General features: G+C 37.6%; 1 protein-coding gene across 2 annotated transcripts in view; it reads right to left on the bottom strand.

The window, feature by feature from the left end:
• NUP35 (nucleoporin 35) overlaps positions 1 to 9,361 on the bottom strand; it is a 42,724-nt gene extending 33,363 nt beyond the window's left edge. For both annotated transcript variants that reach the window (XR_006655572.2, XM_024561502.3), the window contains exons 1-3: positions 9,231 to 9,361; positions 6,108 to 6,278; positions 3,412 to 3,539 (exon numbers count right to left, since the gene is read on the bottom strand). Coding sequence is in view for 1 of the 2 variants with exons in the window: in XM_024561502.3 (XP_024417270.2) it covers positions 3,412 to 3,539; positions 6,108 to 6,278; positions 9,231 to 9,270 (339 nt within the window). In the remaining variant the exon portion in view is untranslated. The remainder of the gene's footprint in view (positions 1 to 3,411; positions 3,540 to 6,107; positions 6,279 to 9,230) is intronic.
• Positions 9,362 to 14,755: the final 5,394 nt, after the last annotated feature.

Genomic DNA, 14,755 nt, shown 5'->3' with positions numbered 1-14,755 from the left:
GGTAAAAAAGCATTATTTTTAGTACAAAGTAACACTGCTATTTGGTTTTAGTTCCTTAGGTACAAAAATAACGCACATAATGGTGATATTTCAAATCACCAAGCTCACAAAGAAAAACAAAAAGATGGCAGAATTTTATTTTTAAATAAACTCTTACAACTATGAAATACTATAGTTTCAAATCAGCCTATACAATAAAAGACAGGATACATCTGCCTCTACTGGTAGAAAGTTACAAACAAGGAAATTATCAATACCAGTTCCTTTAAATGTGAGAAAATTAAAGATTAAAGTAGCTAAAAGTCCTTCTATACCCCTGGCTGGTGTGGCTCAGTGGGTTGAGTGCCAGCCTGTGAACCAAAGGGTTGCAGGTCTGATTCTCAGTCTAGGGAGTATGCCTGGGTTGCAGACCAGGTCCCTAGTTGGGGGCGCACAAGAGGCAACCATACATTGCTGTTTCTCTCCCTCTTTCTCCCTCCCTTCCCCTCTCTAAAAATAAATAAATAAAATCTTTAAAAAAAAAAGTCCTTCTGCCCCGGCTGGTGTGGTTCAATGGATTGAGCACTGACCTGTGAACTAAAGGGTCGCTGGTTCAATTCCCAGTAGGGGCACATGCCTGGGTTGTAGGTCAGGTTCCCTGGTGTGGGGCATGCGAGAGGCAACGAGATATTGATGTTTCTCTCCCTCTCTTCCTCCCTCCCTTCCCCTCTAAAAGTAAATAAATAAAATATTTTTTTAAAAAGTCCTTCTATAAACAAAGACAAAAATATCAAATCAAGAATGACAAGAGTCTCTAGAAGCAGATATATATAAATTTTTTAAAACAAAATATGATTAAACTAAGGAAATCTAAAATTTGGCTATTACCTAGCAACCAGAACCAAATACAGAAAGAATATTAGGGGAGATATAAAATGTACTGTTCAATTATTAATACCAGCTTCTTTTGTAATTAGAGAGAGGTTGAGCAAAGTCTCAGGGAGCAAAACCAATTTAGATTTTGATCTAATAATAATATTCTTACCAACCTTCAGTCAAAAACATTCTCTACAAATTATGACACTTAAGACTTCTAAACATTTTGAACATAGCAATTACGGTAACTACCTTTCTTCTCATGTATTATCAGAGGAGTAATGAAAACATAAATTTATAAGCCAGTGGTTCTCATACCAAACTAAATATCAGATTTACTTACCAACCTTTAGAAAAATATCCCAAAACAGAATATTCTGGACTTCTTAGGTCTAGAACACCACTGTCCAAATATTAACACAAACCGTGCAAGCAATTTTAAATTTTATAGTAGACAAGTATATCTCAAGTATAGGACTAGCCGCATTTTAAGTGTCAAGAGCCACACTTGGCTAGTGGCTACTGTGATGGACAGGAGGGCAGGTCTAGAAGTGCTAGAGAGAGAAGGTAATCTGTTTAAAACAATGAATTAATTTTGTTTTGCTTGACAAGTAGGCCTAATATGCCAGGAATATAAAACCTCGTCAAAATTCACTGAAAGATACATTTTATTAAACTTTCCAACAACTATGCTATATTTGATTTAGGGGAAGTCATAAAACATTTCTCCAAACTAAATAGCAGAAATGTCTTTAATACAAAGAATGTATCAGTTAAATTGACACACTTTGTTTATATGTCCTACTAAGCACAACAATGACAGAAAAGAACACATGACTATAAAAGCTACTAAAAGCTACTAAACTTCCCACTTAAAAGAAAAATCCATACTACCTTTGAAGGGACAATCAAGAGTTACCACAGTGGTATTAGCACAGCATGCTATTATAAACAGTGGCTCTCGATTTAAGGCTGCCTGGGTTGAAAGCCTGGCTCTGCTAGACTAGCTGCCTTACCCCTGACAAATCACTAAAGCTGTAAGATCAGGGCCTGTGCACCACAGGTACTTCCTAAGTATCAGACACTTTCCTGAAACAATCAGTCCCATCAAAACAGAGACCTCTATGTTGCATAATCTATGACTGAATATAACACCCTGAGAACACCTATACCTACACCAACCAAGGCTTAACATCACCATCAGAAGGCTACACAAGGAACATACTAAACCCGTGACTGTCAACCTTCTTTATCCCATGGCACACATAAACCAGTTACTAAAATTCTGCACCACACCAAAAGATTTATTTTTGCCAACCTGACCAAAAATGGGTATAATTTTGATTGATTTACAAAAAAATCATAATAACAATAGTAATTACCTACCTTTTTGCTCCAAAGTGACTTGTTTTAAAAAATCAGAGGTGTCTATACTTGTATATAAGGATTTTCGGGTATCAAGAATTAACCAATCAGACAGAACCTTAATATGCAACATGACCAAAAATACACAATTCTATTATATGACCTCTATATTTATGGTTTAAGAAAGGGCATTGAAAGGGCATTCATACCAAATGGCTATTGTTGTGTTGGCTGCTGCCTTTTTTTTATGTGACAATCTAAGGGAACAGAGATCAGTGCCCTGACTACATAGGCAGTATTGCACGTCTGAAAATTCTTGCAGCGCGCCAGTGTGCCGTGACACAACGGTTAAAACTTGCTGTGCTGACGCATCGGCTCAGAACTACGTGGGAGGCAGTGTTTTTAGTGAAATAAGCAAATAATGAACATAGCTCTAAAAGGATAATGGGTGCATACTAATAAAATAATTCCTAAAACAAAGAGCTCAAATCATTACAAAGTACCCTAAATCTGGATAATACCCCGAATCTTCATTTGTTCTTTCACCAAATTATATATAAATAAATACTGCACTTTTTGAAGAATTGGAATGACTTAACCATAAGCATTTCTACATGTATCTGAAGTACATTGAGGGCATAGATAGGAGACTATGACATTATCTATTAAAACCACAGAAGTACATACATGAGAAAATAATCTGGAGTTCTATTATTTTTTTTTTGAAATGCCTTTTTTAAAGATTTTATTTATTTATTTTGAGAGAGAGAGGAAGGGAGAGAGAAAGAGTGGGAGAGAAACCTCCATGTGTGAGAGAAACATTGATCGGTACCTCTCCCATGTCCCCAACCAGGGTGGAGGGGCAGGGGGGTTGGGTGGGCCTGGCCAGCAGCCTAGGCATGTGCCCTGATCAGAAATTGAATCAGCTACCTTTCAGTTTACAGGATAATGCCCAACCCACTGAGCCACACCAGTCAGGGCAGTAGTCTTATTACATTTTAAAGTATATTTCGTGATAAGCACAATTTAAGTATATTCTATGATAAATGTCCTTAATGCTTATTGTGTGCAACAAAGTTAACCTACAACAGACCTCGGGGAAACATTTCAAATTACTGACTCTCACTGTATAGCCACATAATAACCTTAAAATTATTCATTGTAGATCATGAGTGAGGGTATGTGTATTACCTGTCTTCTTGAAGTTAAAGGTGTTGATCCAAGTCCTGGGCTGGAAATGTCGTCATATATACTTCTAACGGGTGGGGCTCCACTTTTATCTTTGTGAGCTGGTAGGACTGGTTGTGGTGGTGACCCACCTACAACGTACAAAACATACAACCAGGTGAGAAAACAAAGAAATCTTCCTTCTTTTTAATAGGATTTTTCTTAAATAATCATATTGGTGTTATTATTTAACTTAATTCTCCTGACCACAATGCTGTGACTTGAGAATGATTTCCACTTAACAAATGAGGAAACTGAGATACAGGGAATTGCTTCACAGATTGCTCAGGAGCATCTTGCTAGAAAATATGATTTTTTTTTAATTTATATTCTTAAAATATGGACTTAAACTCGTCTCCTGGTGCTTCTAAAACTTCAGTACACACGAAAGTCACCAAAGGATCTTGTTCAAATTCAGATTCTGATTCACCAAGTGCAGCATGGAACCTGGGATTATGAACTTCAAAAAAGCTCCCAGTGATGCCAATGCTGGTGATCCACAGACTGCACTTTGAATAAAAGCTTCCACAGGAAGTAAATAGAAAGTTTGGTTTATGGTAAACACATGTAACTTTTGCTTTCTCTACAAAATGCTTGGCATTTCAACACAAAACTTGATTCTCTTTCTTATTTGAAAGTAGGTATTAAACAGGTCCAGTCTGTGTACACTTAAATAAATATAATCCCATAATGTGGCATTTGTCAAAATTAAACAGACCCTATCATGTTTCTCACAGTAAAAATAGATTTAAGTACATAATAAAGATATGAAAAAACAATTTTTAGGGACATAAAGATGCTGTAAATCAGAGACTTAGCAATGCCAAAAGTGAAGCAGCCCCTGCCCTCCGTCAGACTAATGTCTGAGCCGAGGCAGCACAGCACAAGCACAGAGCACAGCTGCAAAACAGGACGGACCTGGGCTTTGACCTCCTTCCCTGTCACCTGTGAGTTTCAGCAATTTCTTTATTGCATTCGGCCTCTGTTTCCTCTTTTGAAAACCTGGGATAACTACTATATACCACTCAAGATTGATAAAAGAATAAAAATAATAAAATGCTTAGCATGTGTCCTGGCTCATAAGTACTCAATATGTGGTAGCTACAATAATAACATATTTGAAATATAGACAAAACAAAAATCTGTCCAGAATAATATCTTTAAGTGAATTACTTCAAGTATAATTTATAATTCCTCCTGACCCATTTTTATATATATAAAACCACTTTAAATCAAATCATATGTTAAAAACAAAGTAAGAAGAGTTTACCTTTCAACATCTACTGAAAGGATACTAGCTCAAATTTGGAATTCAACCATTTCTGCAGCTAACTCTCACTATTCACAGTCAAAACTTCAAAGTTATCTTTTAACATGTTTCTTTGCTAAAGGCATCCTATAAAAGATGTATGTTGTATTTAGTAACAACATTCTGTGCCAAGGATTGCATAGCGTATGTAAAAAACCTCCCCAGAGTTTGTAAAGTCCTTTCACTAAACATACTACAAATGAGAACCTTAATTAACTCTGCCTAGAGGGAGAATCTATATTTACAAATTTTCAAATTATACTTTTCACTGTGTGCCATTATGACATCTAAGATGAATTAAACTCAGTTGAAATTAAATGACCATATCATTCCCCCATACACGCTGCCATTCTAGATTGGACGAAATGTAGTACGCATACTTTTCAATAAGTGGTTCTTAGAATGATAATACAGTAGTACGCCCCTTATCTGAGACTTTGATACCTGCAATTTCAGTTACGTACAGTCTGAAAATATTAAATGGAAAATTCTAAAACTAAGGAATTCATAAATTTTAAATTACGGCCTGAGAAGTGTGACAAACTCTCACACCATCCAGCCGGGAATGTGGATGCACCACTTGGTGTATCCACGTGGTGCATACAGTACAGTGGGGTATTTTAAGAAGAAAGAGACCACATCCACATAACTGCATCATAGTATATTATTATAATCATTCTATTTTATTATGTTAATGTCAATCTTTTACTGTACCTAATTTGTAAACTTTATTACTGGTATGTGTGCATAGGAAAAAACATAGTGTATGTGTAAAGTTTGATATTGTCAGTGGTTTCAGGCATCCACTGGGGTCTTGGAACTTTTCCTCTGAGGATAAAAGTGGGGACTGCTGTAGCTTATACTGCTTACACCTCTATTCTAAGAGTCTTATGTTAAAAAAAATAGAGCCATTACTTAATTTTTTTAATTACCGTATTTTGCCATGTATAATACACACCCATGTTTTTGGCCCAAACTTTCAGGAAAAAAACCTTTTGTTTTAATTTTTTAATTCAAGTTTTTAGTTATTTATATTTAGAAACAAAACGGATTATTGTATTCCAGGGTATTATTTTGTATAGGGATATCATTATTGCTTTCTAGAGATATACCTTTCACACATAAGCATAAATAATTATAAACATTTATATAGCTACAGAACTGGTACTACGCATGTATAGTGCACAACCTTATTTTTCCCTCAAAAGTTTAGGCAAAAAAGTGCGCATTATACATGGCAACATACAGTAATGAATGGGTTGGGAAGAGTGAATGCTGAACCATTACTCTTTTTAAAATTCTAGTATACATACTGACATTACTATGAAACTATTTTAGGCAATTTACCTACCTGCAAGTAAAGGCGATCTCATTTCCATTATTCCTACTGAAGGGCCACTAATTGATCGAGGTTGTGGAGTCACTGGAGCTGGCAAATCCCCCATTAAAAATCCAGGTAAGAACTGGGCATTAACCCCTGGTTTTGGAGATGTGGGAGAACCTAGCATCATTGGTTCAGATCCTAAATGAATCAGAAATAAAATAGGGACTTTAATTTTATAATAGCTAACATAATATAAGAATCTAGAATAATTTTGGAACTTTAATCAATACCATTAAATACTATAGAACCATAGTTAAATTTATATTTTAAAAACCAGTAAAAATTATTTCTAGAGAAATGAGCATTTTGTATTAACAATATTAATCCTTGACAACTATTCTGTTAACATTCACAGGTTTAAGAATAATAACACATTTTTAAATTTAAGAATTTTAGTCTATAATGTTAAAATAATTCCTAATACATACAGGAAAACTTTCCCTTTCTGGTCAGCTCTGCAACAACCAAAAACAAGAACAGGGTGCACAAGTTACTTACACAAAGTGTTAACAAATCAAACACAATGAATTTAGCTTGCTGTATGTCCCATTTTTTTTCCCCGACACACAAAATACTATAAATCATGTTTGTCATAAAAGTGTAATCATGCACACATTAGAGCACATATGAAATGATAGTAATGACCAGCACCCCAACCAAACAACATTTAAAATGTTTGGAAAAGTTTACTTTTTGGATCTTTTTTTAAAAATTACTCATTTTAAAATTAGGAGTAATCAATAAAAGTCTCCCTGATATAAAACCAATCTAAAAAAAGAACAGATACTTCACAATCATCAATTCAAAATTAACCTTCACAATTTACTGGGGAGGTTTATTCCTATCATGGAGATAAGGAAGCTATAACTTAGACTCTAATTTCAGAGCATAAATAGCACTGTAAGAAAAACATGGGCTCTGGAGTGAGAGACCTAGGTTCAAGTCTCTCAGCAAAATGGGCATAATCGTATCACCCACTCCCAGAGCTTTGATTAGAATTATAGCAAGTAAAGCACTTGACCCAGGGCCTAAACTGTAGTAAATGTTCAGCAAACATTAGTTATTACTGTAACAGTATCTTATAATAGCCAAAACTGAGTGACAAATGTGTAAATGAAGAATCTGCAATTTCTGCTTATGAAAATTTGATTTTTAACAATGTGAGTGGTCTAAATGTGATTCACGAAACTCACAAACATCAACGTTTCGTATGTTATTTATATGGTCTTTATTAACTATCACTTAATTTCTAAACAGTCTCAAAAATCTGTTTCCTACTCTCCAAATGCTGTCATTTATGCTTCCTCTTACGTAATTAGACCTAGATGTTAACAATGCAAGTGTATAAAAAAATAAAAAGGCAAAGGAATTCAAGGAAAAGATAAAGCAAATACTGAAATAAGGAAGAACTATAATTACATTGTAATTAAAGTGCTAGTTACCATGTTACTATGCTACTATCATATATTTCCAAAGAACAAACACTAAAATCAAACCAAAAGCGTTTTCTGAACAGATGTTAAAAACCCACAGTAATAAATAAAAAGTTTTAGGAACCACCAACCGCCTTCACTCTCCCATCCTCCAAAAGAAAAATATATGGCAATTGTAAAAATTAAGTCAAAAAAAGTTCTTCTACATCTGGATATATACTGTGATACAATAGAAAGCACCAGAAGGAGGGCACAAAAAACTCTACCAGATTGTCACTAACCACCCATCAGGCTAACTTTCGCTTAGAGAGAGAGCGGTCTCGCTGTACCAATGGACCCTGCAAGTCTCCAATTCCCTATCACAGTCCGTGTTCTCAAAGCGCTGTGTCTTCTTACCTAGCACTGGTGGTTGAAGTAACGCCTACTTTCAATGTACCATTAGGTGCTGGGAAAATGTTTGTTCCTCACCTACAATATCTGCAATATGTGTACTTGAAAATTTATTATCAGCTAACGTCAGCCAATAAACAGAGGTTTATTCACATTTGTAACCCCGAGAAATATGCACTCCAATTTTTTTAGTAAAAAACTGATCTCTAAAATAATACCTAGACCAATACTTGTACGTAAATTTAAATGTAGCAGAGTATCTGCATTGACATTATGCATTTAGTTTTGACTAATACTAAAACAGTTCGCATTGCTCTATTGTCAAAAGAAACTTACTTTGCACGAAACATGTAAAGTGTTACTCTTCCAATCTTTAAAAAAAAAAAAAAGGAACAAGCCTCATCCTACAGATAAATATCACACTCGCTCTCTTTTCCAAACTCAGAATTTTGTGACCTAATTTCCAACTAAGTCTCTTATTGTAGACGGTTTATTTTAAAATTTTGACAGTTCTCAGAAATCCCAAAACTCAGCAGACAAAAAGGAAATCGACATCCTGTTAACTTTTTGAATTTTTTTCAACGTCACAATTCAGCAATGGGAGTGAACTTTTAAATATTCATTATGTGACTGACTTGAGGAAATACCTACAATACTTGGTCACCTTCCCAAGATTAGGGCAAGGAATATCGTGCGAACTCCTGGCTTCCTATTAAGGCCAATATCTAGATGGCTTTCATCATCTGGCTAATTAAATGTCGCACGATTCAAGCTTCCATTAATAACTGATTCTTCTGCCAAAGGTCAAAAGAGGGAAAGAATCAAACGGGAACTAGAAGCCCAGGTGACCCGACAGCGGTGGTCCGTAACCACTCTCGGGGCACCGCCCACCCACGTGTGAGCCGTCAGGTCCCGACCCACCTACAATCCCCGGATCTCGACACCCGGATCCCGTTCAGAGCTCTGGAGGTCTCAGGTCTCCGCATGTTTGGCGGGCTCGCGTATGGGGGCTCAAAACGGCGCAGCCCACAATCGACAGCCCTCTCCCCACCGGTCCCTCCAGGGGCCGCAGCTTCCCAGAGCCGCCCTGGCAGCCTGATGACTAGAGCAGGGGGCTGACTGGGAACTTGGGGGCGATCCAAGGACCCCCCTGCGCCAATGAAATTAGCAAACGAGAGGGTCAGAATCACAGCCTGTCGGGTTTGCCCGCCTATACGCCTACGGCACCGATCGCAGTGCCAGCGAGGAAAAGCAGTTTTTCACTCACCCAACGAGGGCACCTGGGGCTCCACAGCAAAGGCTGCCATCGCGGCGACAACAGTATTTCGCCGCGGACCCTCCCGATTTTCAAAAATGGCGGAAACACTCCCCACGGGTCGGAGCGCGCTACCTGGAGGGCTGGCGTAACTTCCGGATATGCGCCGCACTGAACTGTGGGCGCTGGAGCCGCCATTTTGGAGTGGGCAAAAGCCTTTGCGCAGACTCAGCCTCTTCCGGAAAGCGTTCCGTGTGGTTGTGATGAAACTGTTTTTCTCTAGATCCTCTGCTCACGGTGCGAGCGTCCTGATTTTTTTGGTATTTGAATTTCACAGAAGCACTATTTGTTTTATTCAAAGTTTCATTTGCCACCGTGATGTAGCCAGTGCTCTGTCATCTGACAGCTTTCCCAAGTACCACCTGCAGAAAGTTGGCTTGGAGGAACTGTTGGTGCTGCTTTCCAGGGTTGATTTATGGGCTTAGCACGTGAAGCTCCGTTTTTGCTGCATGTTTTCTGTCATCTCTATGCCATTTTTTTTAAATGTTGTGTTATATAGGAACAATTTTACATTAAAGCATAATTCTCGCTGTTTTTTACATGTCAATGCATAGAAAAGATAGTGAATAATGGAAGCTAAGAGTAAACAAACACCTGTGAACCCACCACATCGCAGCACCCTCCTTGTACCATCTGGACTGCCCTCCCCCCACTTTCTGCTTTTCTTTAGAGTGCATTCAAATACAGCCTCTATGTGTGTGCAAAAGTAAGTTGTTTAGTTACGCTCACTAACTTTATAAAAGTGATGTGCCACATTTATATATTCTAGGATGTCCTCTGGTCCATACCAAACTAATTATCCCCCAAATACACACCCATCCTTCCTATTTCCTCTGGGATTTCCTGAAATCCCAAATCCAGCAAGAATTTTGTAATTTGAGTGAGGCATTACAATGACATAATTAAATGGAATGTCCCCTGAGATAGAAATTTAAAATCACTTAGATAAATTGACTCTTTTTTACAGGTGTGCGGGTTGAACTGTGTCCCCCAAAATGATATGTGTAAGTCCTAACCTTCCGTACATATGATTGTGACCTTATTTGGAAATAGGCACTTGACAGATGTGATCAAGTTCAGACGAGGTCATACTGAATTACCTCAAAGCTGGAGGCTTAAACCACCACAGATTTATCTTTCACAATTTTGGACGCCAGCAATCTGAGTTTTATGGGGCTAACATCAAGGTGTCAGGAAAACTGTTTTCTCCTGGAGACTCCAGGAGAGAATCTTTCCTTCCTTTTCGGATTTCTGAAGACGAAACTATATTCCCCCTTTTAAAGGCCCCACCTGCCCCCTTCAAAGCCAGCTGCATGACATCGTCTACCCCTCTGACACTGCTTCCCTCTGTTTCTGTCATCACATGGCCTTCGATGAGTCTGTCTGTTTTCCTTTTTGTTCAATTTGTTCATTACATTCCACATATGAGTGAAATCGTATGGTAATTGCCTTTCTTTGACTGGCTTACTTCACTTAGCATAATGTTCTCCAGGTTCATCCGTGCTGTCGCAAAGGGTAAAATTTTCTTATTTTTTTACTGCTGAGTCGTATTCCATTGTGTAAATGTCCCATAGTTGTTTTATCCACTCATCTGTGATGGACACCTGCACTGCTTTCAAATCTTGGAGATTGTAAATAAAGTTGCAGTGAACATAGAGGTGCATGTAGTCTTTCGAGTTGGTGTCTTGGGTTTCTTCAGATAAATTGCCAGAAGTACAATCACGGGGTTATAAGGCAGTTCCATTTTTACTTTTTTGAGGTAACTCCATGTTTTCCACAGTGGCTGCACCAGTCCACTTTCCCACCAACAGTGCACAAGGGTTCCCTTTTCTCCACATCCTCACCAGCTCTTTTTGTTTGTTGATTTATTGATGATGGCCATTCTGACAGGTGTGAGATGGTATCTCACTGTGGTTTTAATTTGCATCTCTCTGATGATTAGTGACATTGAGCATCTTTTCATATGGCTATTGGCCATCTCTGTGTCCTCTTTGGAGAAGTGTCTATTCAGGTCCTTTGCCCATTTTTTAATTGGATTGTTTGGGGTTTTTTGGTGTTGAATTTTATAAGTTCTTCATAAATTTTGGGTAGTAACCTTTGGATAGTAAATTTTGGATAGATGTATCAGTGACTATCTTCTCCCCTTCAGTGAGTTGCCTTTTCATTTGTTGATGATTTCCTTTGCTGTGCAAAAACTTGTTAGTTTGTTGTAGCACCATTTGTTTATTTTTTTATTTTGTTTCCCTTGCCTGAGGAGATATATCAGAAAAACATGTTGCTACAAGAAATGTCTGAGATTTTACTGCATATGTTTTCTTCTAGGATTTTTATGGTTTCAAGTCTAACATTTAAATCTTTAATCCACTTTGAGTTTATTCTCATGTGTGGCTTAAGAAGGTGGTCTAGCTTCATTTTATTTGCACATACCTGTCCAATTTTCCCAACACCATTTATTGAATCAACTATCTTGGCCCCTTTTATGTTTTCGTCTCCTTTGTCAAATATTAATTGACTATAAAGATGTGGTTTTATCTCTGGGCTATTTTGTTCTATTGATCTATGTCTGTTTTTATGCCAGTACTATGCTATTTTGATTACTATGGCCTCGTAGTATAGTTTGATATTTGTAAAAAATTTTTAAGAAAGTCATTTTCCTTTCTTCATTTGCATTTCACACTTATACCATTTCAACTCTTTCCTTATCAGGGTATAAAGATGCCTAGTTTGTCCTATCAAAAAAAGTCCCTGGAACTTTATCTTTTTTCTAGCTGCCATGAACTATTTTTTTCACATTTTTTTTCAAGATTTCAAAATAAGAGTCCTCAGACTTTAGTACATGATCTATTTCCCTAACTTTACCATCTTGTTTTTTAATACATTATACACTGACTCTTGTGTAAATTCTCTTTTGAAACTATTGACCCCAACTATTTTTTTCCTAACAGCCATATTAGGTCTGTATCCTTGACATCTGTGGTATTCAATAACTTTGACAATTGTTTCCTATATGCAATAGTTTTCCTTGTTTTTGGTGATGCTACACTTCCTAATCTCTTAACTTTCTGCTCTCTCCCTGGCTCTTCCATACCTGATCCCATTTCATTCTAACCTGGATATAGAGTTGTGTGTGTGTACCATGCTCATATTTTTTATCATTATTTAAATTGTTCAAATACAGTTGTCTCCATTTTCCCACCACCACTTTCCCCCACCCCATCTACCTTCACTTCCCACTCTCCATCCTTCCCCCTTTGGCTTTGTCCGTGGGACCTTTATACATGTTCCTTGGTGACCCTTTCCCTTCTTTCCCGTTATGTCCCTCCCTCCTCCCCCCCCAGTCACTGTCAGTTTGTTCTTTATTTCCATGTCTCTGGTTATGTTTTGCTTGCTGGTTTGTTTTGTTGATTAGGTTCCACTTACATGTGAGATCATATGGTATTTGTCTTTCACTGCCTGACTTATTTCACTTAGCACAATGTTCTCCAGTTCCATTCATGCTGTTGTGAAGGGTAGGAGCTCCTTTTTTCTTTCTGCTGCGTAGTATTCCACTGTGTAAATGTACCACAGTGTATTAATCCAGTCACTTATTGATGGGCACTTAGGTTGCTTCCAGCACTTGGGTATTGTAAATTGTGCTGCTATGAACATTGCGGTGCATAGGTTCTTTTGAACTGGTGTTTCAGAATTCTTAGGGTATAATCCCAACAGTGGAATTGCTGGATCAAAAGGCAGGTCCATTATTAGTTTTCTGAGGAAATTCCATACTGTTTTCCACAGTGGCCGCACCAGTCTGCATTCCCACCAACAGTGTACTAGGGTTCCCTTTTCTCCACAGCCTCACCAGCACTTATTGTTTGTTGATTTGTCAATGATGGCCATTCTGACTGGTGTGAAGTGGTATCTCACTGTGGTTTTAATTTGCATCTCTCTGATGGCTAGTGATGCTGAGCATCCTTTCATATGTCCCTGGGCCCTCTGTGTGTCCTCCTGAGAGAAGTGTCTGTTCAGGTCCTTTGCCCATTTTTTAATTGGTTGGTCTGTCTTCCTGGAGTGGAGTCATGTAAGTTCATTATATATTTTTGGGATCAAACCCTTGTCCGAGGTATCATTTGCAAATATATTTTCCCATATGGTTGATTCCCTTTTCATTTAGCTGATGTTTTCTTCAGCCATGTGGACATAGAATTGTTAATGAAGCCTTTACACTCTCTTTCCTCCTGAATTTTTTATGTTCTCAACAACTATAAAGGACACATGGACAAAAACAAGGGGGGTGGAAACAAGGGAGGGAGGTGAAGATGGCTGGGCTGGTAGGGAGAGGTGGAGGGAAAAGGCAGAAAACTGTACTTGAACAACAATACAAATCAGGAGTATTTAATAAAATAAATAAAAGGCTCTGAAAAATCAAAAAAAAAATTTTTATGTTCTCCCTTGGAGTCCTCATCCATTGTTATATCATGCAAATAATTTCTGTTATTGTATACCCCTTCTCTCTCTAAAGCCAAATGATACTTTTCCAAATGGTTGCTGAACAACCTACCAGTGTATCAAACCTCAAAAACAAACTAATCTTACCCTTAAAATCTGTCCAATTCCAGTTGTCCCTTTCCCATTAGTCTCTTAGACACCCAAAATTTAAATTTTATTATGTTAGATTTTAACATAATTTCGTTATGGTATGTTAGAGCAGAATTTAAGGTCAAATAGACTTGAATTTAGAGCCCAACTTTCCCACTTAAACCCTGTATTACTTGGATTTGTATTAAATCTCTGTAAATTTTATTTTGTGTAAAATAGAAACAAAGCCCACTTTGAAAGGTGGTTATGCTTTGTAGAGTGTCTGGTCCACTTTGCTTTTTCTGGCTTCCACTTTCTCTACCATCAAACATTCAGATACCAAGTCCTATTCTGTCTCTATTCTTTTAATGCCCAGACAATTGCAGTCGACTCTTAGCATCTCCCTTTGTTCAGTCAGTCTCTCTTACCAAATCTCAAACACCAATACTCCCTTCTTGGTACACATTACCCAGCTGTCCAAAAACTATCTCAGGCTTCCTGTTCCCTATAGCAGCCTCCTTTTTTCACTTCCCCAAGATTTACATGTGCAGCACATTCCAACCAATAACACCCCTCATTACACCACATACATTTTTCTTTAATATTTCTTTTCATTTATACTTGACATACAATGTTATATTAGTTTCAGTTGTACAACATACTGACTCGACATTTATATGACTTATGAATACACTACATACATTTCATTTAGCAGCAAGGGAAAGGAAAAATCCAAATCTCTCAGGGTGGAAGGTTGATACAGACTGAATATTGGAGTCCTCCAAAATTCATGTTGAAATCCTAACCCCCAGTGTAATGGTATTTGGAGTTGGGAATTTGGGGTTAAGTCACAAGGGTGAAACCCTCATGAATGAGATAATTGCCCTTATAGGGGATCCCAGAGTGTTATCCGCACCCAA

Source organism: Desmodus rotundus, chromosome 2 (genome assembly GCF_022682495.2).
Source record: "Desmodus rotundus isolate HL8 chromosome 2, HLdesRot8A.1, whole genome shotgun sequence".
Classification (NCBI taxonomy): domain Eukaryota; kingdom Metazoa; phylum Chordata; class Mammalia; order Chiroptera; family Phyllostomidae; genus Desmodus; species Desmodus rotundus.
This window is presented reverse-complemented; position numbering and strand designations above follow the sequence as displayed.